Source organism: Ovis canadensis, chromosome 8 (assembly GCF_042477335.2).
Source record: "Ovis canadensis isolate MfBH-ARS-UI-01 breed Bighorn chromosome 8, ARS-UI_OviCan_v2, whole genome shotgun sequence".
Lineage (NCBI taxonomy): Eukaryota > Metazoa > Chordata > Mammalia > Artiodactyla > Bovidae > Ovis > Ovis canadensis.
In genome coordinates this window covers 60,915,960-60,925,259 of record NC_091252.1, presented here as the reverse complement: position 1 = coordinate 60,925,259, position 9,300 = coordinate 60,915,960, and the positions used below count along the sequence as shown (strand labels likewise).

Below are 9,300 nucleotides of genomic sequence, written 5' to 3'. Positions count from 1 at the left end.
CTGTAAGATAATTCAGATACTGAAGAATAAAGCCTATCTGGAGTCAGAGGTTATCTTCTTACATTGATTTTTCTCTTTAGAATTCTAGGAAGGTGGTGAGGTCCCATATCAAGCATTGCACTAGATGACAGTGAGTAAACTCATGGTGAAGAAATTGAGAAAAGACTCGATTATGTTAAAAAAACAATTGGACTGGAAATTTAGAATCTCTTGAGCAGATGATTAAAAAAAAAACAATATTGTGACAAAATGTAAGAGCTAAGACAAAATTAAATTAGATCTAAAGCACAGTTTGTTTGTGAACGAGAAAGCTAGAGCCTGCGTTTTTGGAGTTCATCTGATACAGTGTAACAACTGAACATCTATCTTGCCATCTTTTGATTCTACTTGTCATAACTTTTGATTATAGATAATTTGGTTGATAAAACACAGATTCCCCAAAATATTTGAAAGGCAGCTGCAAATAGGCTCTTGGAGGTATGCTGTGCCAAGTTGCTCAGTTGTGCCTGACTCTTTGCGACCCCACTGACTGTACCCTCTCAGGCTCCTCTGTCCATGGAGATTCTCCAGGCAAGTATACTGGAATGGATTGCCATACCCTCTTTGAGGGGATCTTCCCAACCCAGTTTTCAAACCCAGGTCTTCCGCATTGCAGGAAGATTCTTTACCATCTGGAGAAGAGCATGGCAACCCATTCCAATATTCTTACTTCAGTTCAGTTCAGTCACTCAGTCGTGTCTGACTCTTTGCGACTCCATGGGCTGCAGCATGCCAGGACTCCCTGTCCTTCACTAACACCCAGAGCTTGCTCAAACTCATATCCATCGAGTCAGTGATGCCATCCAACCATCTCATCCTCTGTCATCCCCTTCTCCTCCCTGCTTCAATCATTCCCAGCATCAGGGTCTTTTCCAATGAGTCAGTCCTTCACATCAAGTGGCCAAAGTATTGGAGTTTCAGCTTCAGCATCAGTCCTTTCAATGAATATTCAGGACTGATTTCCTTTAGGATGGACTGGTTGGATCTCCTTTTAGTCCAAGGGACTCTCAAGAGTCTTCTCCAACACCACAGTTCAAAAGCATCAATTCTTCAGTGCTCAGCTTTCGTTATAGTCCAACTCTCTTATCCATACATGACCACTGGAAAAACCATAGCTTTTGACTAGACGGACCTTTGTTGGTAAAGTAATGTTTCTGCTTTTTAATATGCTGTCTAGGTTGGTCATAACTTTTCTTCCAAGGAGTAAGTGCCTTTTAATTTCATGGCTTCAGTCACCATCTGCAGTGATTTTGGAGCCCTCCAAAATAAAGTGTCTCACTGTTTCCCCATCTATTTGGCATGAAGTGATGGAACTGGATGCCATGATCTTGGTTTACTGAATATTGAGTTTCAAGCTAACTTTTTCACTCTTTCACTTTCATCAGGAGGCTCTTTAGCTCTTCTTCACTTTCTTTTTTTTGTTTGTTTTAGTTTTTTGTGTTTTTTTAAACAGGAAATAGCATTTATTGGTGAGCATGATTAAGGAAGGGACAGCGCTGATGCTCATGAGTGCAGGGCCCGCCATTTGTCCAGGGGACCATGATTAGAGATGTAATTGACCCCACAGTCATCCGGGATGAGTCGCTTTTCTGCCACAAGATTTTCAAATTCATTCGTGTTGAACTTGATAAATCCCCACTTCTTGGAGATGTGGATGTTCTGGCAGCTAGGGAACTTGAACTTTGCCCAGCAGAGGGCTTCAATCACATGGTCCTTGTTCTGCAGCTTGGTGTGGATGGACATTATGACCTGGCCAATGTGGATCCTGGCCACTGTACCCTGGGGCTTTCCAAAGGCACCACACATGCCTGTTTGGAGTCTATTAGCTCCAGCGCAAGACAACATCTTGTTGATGTGGATGACATGAAAGGGGTCAAGCCACACTTGGAGGTGAAAACCATCTTTGCCACAGCTTTTCACCATGTACTTGTTGGCACAAATATGGGCAGCCTCCAGAGCTTCAGAGGAGAGCTGCTCATACTCATATGACACCATGTGGCCAGAGAGTGGGAACTCATCCACTTTGGCCTTCTTATGCCCCAAGTCAAAGATGCGGATCCTAGCATCAGGGACACCTCGGCAGAAGCAGGACTTTGGGTACAGCTTTTTCTTACAATACCCATAACACCGGGCAGGTCGGCGGCCCATGGTGACACCAAGATCTTCAGTGGCATGCCGAAGTGAAAGCACTCTTCTTCACTCTCTGCCATAAGGGTGGTGTCATCTCCGTATCTGAGATTATTGATATTTCTCCTGGCAATCTTAATTCCAGCTAATGCCTCATCCAGCCCAGCATTTCTCATAATGTATCCTGCATATAATTGAAATAAGCATGGGGACAATATACAGCCCTGACGTACTCCTTTCCCTATTTAGAACCAGTGTGTTGTTACATGTCCACTTCTATTTCTTCTTAACCTGCATAAACATTTCTCAGGAGGCAGGTTAGGTGGTCTGGTATTTCCATCTCTTTAAGAATTTCCACAGTTTGTTGTAATCCACACAGCCAAAGGCTTTGGCATAGTCAATAAAGCAGAAATACATGTTTTTCTGGAACTCTTGTGCTTTTTCAATGGTCCAACAGATGTTGGCAATTTGATTTCTGGCTCCTCTGCCTTTTCTAAAGCCAGCTCGAACATCTGGATATTCACGATTCATGTACTGTTGAAGCCTGGCTTGCAGAATTTTGAGCATTAGTTTATTAGCATGTGAGATAAGTGCAATTGTGCGGTAGTTTGAATATTCTTTGGCATTGCCTTTCTTTGGGATTGGAATGAAAACTGACCTTTTTTAGTCCTGTGGCCACTGCTGAGTTTTCCAGTATGCCAGTTTGCTGGCATATTGAGTGCAGCACTTTCACAGCATCACCTTTTAGGATTTGAAACAGCTCAACTGGAAGTTCATCACCTCCACTAGCTTTGTTCATAGTGATGCTTCCTAAGGTCCACTTGACTTTGCATTCCAGGATGTCTGGCTCTAGGTAAGTGATCACACCATCACAATGTGGTTATCTGGGTCATGAAGATTTTTTTTGTATAGTTCTTCTGTGTATTCTTGCCACCTCTTCTTAACATCTTCTGCTTCGGTTAGGTCTATACCATTTCTGTCCTTTATCGAGCCCATCTTTGCATGAAATGTTCTCTTGGTATATCTAATTTTCTTGACGAGATCTCTAGTCTTTCCCATTCTATTATTTTCCTCTATTTTTTTGCATTGATCACTGAGGAAGGCTTTTCTCTCTCTCCTTGCTATTCTTTGGAACTCTGCATTAAAATGGGTATATCTTTCCTTTTCTCCTTTGCCTTTCACTTCTCGTCTCTCAGCTATTTGTAAGGCCTCCTCGGACAACCATTTTGCCTTTTTGCCTTTCTTTTTCTTGGGAATGGTCATGATCACTGCCTCTGGTACAATACCATGAACCCCCATCCAAAGTTCTTCAGGGACTCAGTCTATCAGATCTAATCCCTTGAATATATTTGTCACTTCCACTGTATAATCATAAGGGATTTTGTTTAGGTCATATCTAAACACCTAGATAATCCTATTCTTGTCTAGAGAATGGACATAGGAGCCTGGAGGGCTACAGTCCACAAGGTTGCAATGAGCCAGACACAACTGAAGCAACTTAGCCATGTACACAGTGTTCAGAGAGGATCATTACTCACTCTGTAAAGTCTAGGATATTTTTGATAATATGAGGATAAGTATAAATCCATTATGTATGACCGCCCAAAATAAATTGAATTTAGTTCAATGGGCATTTATTGACTACTTATTTTTACCTTGAAATGTGTCAAGGAATATTAGAGAAGGGAGCCTGGATATAAGATGCAATCTCTACCCTCAAAGGGCTTGCAGGCTCATGAGCATAGACTGTAATAAAAAGCAAGATAAGGGATTTCAAATCAAAATGCAGTAAATAATAGATTGAAGCTATAGGAGTTTTGAAGGGTGGTTATTTCTGTATGGAAAGTGGGGAGGTGGGGCGCATGTGAGCTAAGAGAAAGCAGAACAAATCAGTCAACTCTACTTTGAAGTGAAGTGAAGTTGCTCAGTCGTGTCCAACTCTTTGTGATCCCATGGACTGTAGCCTACCAGGCTTCTCTGTCTATGGGATCCTCCAGGCAAGAATACTGGAGTGGGTTGCCATTTCTTTCTCCAGGAGATCTTCCGGATCCAGGGATTGAACCCAGGTCTCCCACATTGTAGGCAGACGCTTTACCGTCTGAGCCACCTACTTTGGTGACAGATATACCCAGACTTTACTCCACTACCAAGATAAAGGAAGACTTATCAAGGAACCCTGATTACAGAGGGTGTGGTCAAGAGAGTGGGGATGTGGAGAGAGGAATCATGAGTAAATGAACATTTTTGTAAAGGTGTGATAGAGGGTAAGCACCTAGTGGGACTGATCTGGTCCAGTGTATGAACAGAATATTAAACACTCAAATTGACATTATTATTGTTTTTGTTGTTATATTGAAGAATATACCTGTACGAATCACAGAAATCAGCAAAACTCCTAAGAAGTTGATGTCCTAAAATAGTAAAAGAAACCTGTGCATTTCCAAGTTCATCACACTTTGACAGATCTGTTTTCAAAAAACCAGATACCACAAAAGTGATATTCTTTGATGGATTTCCAATGAGGTAAAGGAAATGCAATGATTAACACTTAGAAATAAGAAAAAGGCACTTTTTATGTTGCCTTTCTAAAGGCAATTTCTATATTTCTTCTCCGGACAGATGCTGTGAATCAACACAAGCATTCCCTGAGACAGCATAGACCACACTTATGATTTCAAGATTTTATTTTGCTTTATCTTGCAATTTTTTTCACCTAGGTTAATATGTTTGAATAATTGGGGCTCTTATTAAAAGTATTTTTCCTTAGAACGCTATTACTCTTTCTCACCTGCACTGTGCTTTTCCTCGTGGAAAGAAAGACAAATCCAAACAGGCAATACAAATATCCCTCTTCATTAACTACTTTTTTCATTTAAATATATATCCCCTGGAGAGGGAATGGCTATCCACTCCAGTATTCTTGCCTGGAGAATCCCATGGACAGAGGAGCCTGATGGGATATAGTTCATGGGGTGGCAAAGAATCTGACAGGACTGAACACTAACACTTTCACTTTCATTTAAATATATATGCTTTCTTCTTTCTGGGAAGAATTCAAGGACTCGAAGTCCTCCTTTTAAATGCGGGCCCGGCGTTCCCAGTGCCTTTGGCATCATTTCAGTGTGTGGCACAGCACCTGCCTCTTGTTTTCAACTTTGGACTCCATTCTCTGCTCGTCTCATGAAAAATGTTTTCCTCGGCAAAGTGTGGTGTGTTTTCAACCGATGCCTATAGACCTTCAACCCATGCTCTTTCTTTGTGTCTGCACACAATGAGTGATTCCCAGACTCCGGGCGGCGTGGAGTGGGGAGCGGGGGGGGGATACTTTCTACCGGACCGATCCCCAGACAGACTCCGGCCCTCATCTCAGATTCAGAGGGCGGCCTGTCTGGGGCCTGGCGGCCCAGCCCCTCGGAGAAGAGCAGGTAGAGCCCGCCGGAGACCCAGCAGCCGTGCCCGCGTCCGGGCCTCCGCACGACAGACACTAGCATCCCCGCCGCTCCCTTGAGAGGCTCCAGCATCCCTCGGCCTGGAAGTTCCGGGCGGCCTCGACTCCTGAGCCAGGATCCACACTGGTTCCGCAGCCTCGATCCGCAGGGCTGGGTCGAAGAGCCGCGCCGCCAGATGTCAGGGCTGCGGCTGCTAAGCGCCGGCCTCCGGGCAGCGAGCTCCCGGCCGCGCCCCGGGAGCCCAGCCCCGCCCGAGTGGGGACCGGAGGACACGGCTAGCCGAGCGGATCTGAGGCAACCTCTGCTCGGCTCCAGCCCCATGCACCTTCCCGGCCGCCCCAGGAGAAAGCCGGGGATTGGAGAAAGGGCGGCGGGAGGGCGGCGTGCCCTCCGCCCTCTGCTGCCTGCGGGCTCTCCCTGCGTGCAGGGGCTGTTCTGCGCCCTGGGGGCCTCAGCCCTGAGCCATCCGCCGCGCCCGCCGCAGCCCGGGTGCGGCCTTCTGGCTCTGTTAGCAGGCACAGCCCCGCGCCCTTCCGGCTCCCAGGCTCTGCTATTTCAAGAATTTTAGAGGGGAAAATGTGCACTGGCGAGGTGGGGGCCCACGCAGCCTGGGAAACTCGTGAAGCAGGCTGGCAGGCGCGGCCTGGATGCAGTGACCTCTGTCCCCTAAGGGTCTCCCCAGCTTTGCTGATCGCAGAGGTGGAGTGGGGGGCTTTTTCTGTCTCCCTAATTTACTCTGAAATCGAGCCTCTGGTGAGTGAAAGTCCACATGATTATATCACGTCCATAGCAGTCGCGCTGTGTCCTATATGGGTACGGGGTACCCGCGACGCAGACGCTGAGGTCCCCAGAGACGCAGAGTCTCTTGGCCCCAGGGCTTATGCTTGTTTTCTGTATGGAACAGGCCTCCGAATTCCTCCAGGAACGTCTCAGTAAGTAGGGGTGTGTGTGCGTGTGTGTGCAATGATTCCCATGACCTGACAGATGTGTTATAAGACCAAATAGACTTAAGTGCAATAATAGATCGTGTACTTGTAGATACCTTTTAAAATAGATAATGAAATTTCTGCAATCTTGAAGATCAACTTGTCAAAGCATAGTATTTCCAGTCCTCGTTTAATTAAAAAACTTGCACTTCTGTAGAGATTCGATGGACATTTCTAGCTAGCACCTTTGGAGTTCCAAATTGAATCTCCATTCATTTTCACAATGGAACACTTGTCAGAGGAACTGCCATTGCAGGTCACTCTTCCTCAAAATTGTAAGCTGCCTCCAGGCAGGGAGAGTAAGTACTCAATAAATGATTGTTAAATGATTACACCACCCCCTCCAATCCTTACATTTTCTATAAATTCTAAAGGAGGAATGTAGGAAGGGGGCGGTGGGGATGAAAGATACCAAATAAAAGTGAACGACTTAGTAGTCCAAGCTGGGGCATATTTGCAAGACAGTGATAGTACTTAGAATCAATTTGTTAATCAAATCTTTTTGGTTTTAGGACTATCATGGGCAGGAAGTGGAACTGATCCACATTCTCTGGCTTTTTTTTTTAGCCAATAAGTGGATACATTTATTTCTTTGGGATATATTTTGCACTCTTCCCTTTTTTTTCTTTCTATATATTAGGTGTGGTGTAAGCCATTATACTTGAAAATATACCTTTGCTGGCCTTTGAAACCTTAGATGTTTTGGATTTACTGATAGCTAATCTCATATTTCTCTTTTTATATTTTCACTGGCATCCTACAATAACATACATTGGAGAAATCTGGTTTAGATACCTAAAATACTTCACTTGGGCACATGACCTACAAATACTAAAATCTATTAGCTGCCTTAATTGTTGCTTTTTAGCTCTCAATGATACTTTTGTATCTTTGTTCCTTAGCCTTTGAGTGTACTTCAGACTCTTCTGTTCCTAAGTATTTGAAGAACCTGTGTTGTTAATAGGTAATATCAGCACACACATGCTGTATTTAGCTGATAATCGTTTTCATAAAGGGTTCATTTTGTGCCCACTCATATAATGGCAGTTAAACATTGCCATCACTGATGCATTACAAAACATTCATTCTAGACAACATACTGTCTAGAATGTTTTCTACTAATACTAGAAATCTCTAAACACCTCATCACTATCATTGTTTCTGAAGTCTTTTGTCTAATTTTAGATTACTAAAAAATATTTGTTTTAGTCTGAACTTTAGGCTTACGCACTTGAATTTTTGTACTACTTTTACTGTTTTGTTCAAGTGCCAAGTATCCATTCTTTTCAGGTTGTAAATAAAATATGGTTCAGAATACCATCTCTATTTACAGCTCCAGGAAAAAAAATGCTGTTAAACTTATAACTCTAGATAACCTTATTCTTTTATTTTAGCAATTTTACCTCCGTTGTGATTTTTAATGAAGTCTTTATTGCTTTTTTTTTTTTGACCTACTTTCAAGAGCTTTCATATACAACGTGTTTTCAGTGGTGGTGATTTCTGTAGTGTGTAGGAGAGTCTTAAATCGCGGTGGAACAGATTACTTGGCTATCATTTATTCCAGAAATGTCTTCGTGGTTTCAAATCACCTGGTTCCAACGTCCACAGTTTCACAGTCTGAAATCTTTCAAGCTCTGCTTTTCATGGGTTTGCTCCGTTCTCTAGACTGAGGACTGACTGGACCTCATTCTGCTGTGATCCAATTGTTATTTTTCTTTGTTGCCTCCACCCCCTAGAGATTGTGTTTCCAAGGGAGAGGCGTTCTTGGGGCTGCAGAAGAGAGTGGGACGAGATCGGGTACCTCAGGCAATAGGAGGAGATCCCTCCTCCTCATCCCGGTGAGAAGTTGGGGACAATTTTGACAGTTCAGTCTCGCTTAGGCTCTCGGGCTTGTGGTCCATGGGTCGGTTTTACCTGCTCCCACTTCCCCTGCCTCTGGCCTGCCTTCGGGCCAATCGCAAATGCAGCCCTCACCCCACCCCACCCAGAGCGCTCCTTCACCCGTTCTCTTGGGGAACTGGGGCATGTGTCCATAGAAGACTTCGGGGACTGGGGAAAGCCACGCCGGGATCCGGACGCTCGAAAGGGCAGCCCCTCCCTAGGCTTTTCCCCGCGTCGCGGCGCCCACGTGACCGAGAACAGGCCTCCACCGGCCCGCCCCTTTCGTCCGCTGCTGCCCACTTCCCGCTCGCGGTAAGTAAACCGCGGTTTTCCGCACCGCCCAACCCCGCCCTCCTCCTTTCCCCTTCCCTTCACCTCCCTCCGGCTCCCTCGCACCACTCTACCCGCCCCCCATCTTCCCCACCGGGCCCTTTGTACGTGCTCGGCGGCGTGCGAGCGCGCCCGGCACGTGACCCCGCCGAACGTGGCATTGTGTTATCACGTGACCCAGGTGCGTACGCGACGGAGCGGGGTGTGAAGATGGCGGACGAAGAGGCCGAGCAGGAGAGGTTGAGTCGCGGCGGAGGCGGCTGCGCCGCGGAGCTGCAGCGCCTAGGCGAGCGGCTCCAGGAGCTGGAGCGGCAGCTGCGGGAGAGCCGGGTGCCGGCCGTGGAGGCGGCTACGGAGTACTGTCAGCAGCTGTGCCAGGTGAGGGCGCCTGGGGTCCCCTCCCCCTTTCCCCCTGCTAGAGGGGGAAGAGGGCGAGCGAGCGCCTGGCGGCCGAGCGGTGGTCGGTGCTGCCTTGGCATCGTCGGCGC

The 9,300-nt window shown here is 46.0% G+C and overlaps 2 protein-coding genes across 6 annotated transcripts in view; one reads left to right on the top strand and one right to left on the bottom strand.

The window, feature by feature from the left end:
* Positions 1 to 1,485: 1,485 nt before the first annotated feature.
* On the bottom strand, positions 1,486 to 2,187 carry LOC138445098 (large ribosomal subunit protein uL16-like). Of its 2 annotated transcripts, XM_069598900.1 has the most exons (2): positions 2,108 to 2,187; positions 1,486 to 1,999 (listed from the first exon to the last, which is right to left on the bottom strand). In XM_069598900.1, exons 1-2 carry the CDS (start codon positions 2,185 to 2,187, stop codon positions 1,543 to 1,545), a joined length of 537 nt encoding a protein of 178 aa, XP_069455001.1. In that variant the 3' UTR covers positions 1,486 to 1,542. The 2 variants fall into 2 exon arrangements, with proteins under 2 accessions (XP_069455001.1, XP_069455000.1); XM_069598899.1 differs by having other exon boundaries at positions 1,486 to 2,187.
* Positions 2,188 to 5,579: 3,392 nt separating this feature from the next.
* The window catches only part of ZNF292 (zinc finger protein 292), a 97,784-nt gene continuing 94,063 nt past the window's right edge, over positions 5,580 to 9,300 (top strand). Inside the window, exons 1-4 of one of the 4 annotated variants that reach the window (XM_069598298.1) lie at positions 5,580 to 6,547; positions 8,338 to 8,439; positions 8,638 to 8,794; positions 8,994 to 9,190. In XM_069598298.1, coding sequence (XP_069454399.1) covers positions 9,023 to 9,190 — 168 coding nt within the window. In that variant the 5' untranslated portion in view covers positions 5,580 to 6,547; positions 8,338 to 8,439; positions 8,638 to 8,794; positions 8,994 to 9,022. Of the gene's footprint in view, positions 6,548 to 7,311; positions 8,795 to 8,993; positions 9,191 to 9,300 lie in introns of those variants that run through there. The other 3 variants (XM_069598295.1, XM_069598296.1, XM_070292492.1) reach the window with 3 other exon arrangements.

What these genes read in the sequence shown, in the direction of transcription:
- LOC138445098 (XM_069598899.1), bottom strand. Translation starts at nt 2,187, where the DNA reads ATGGGCCGCCGACCTGCCCGGTGTTATGGGTATTGTAAGAAAAAGCTG.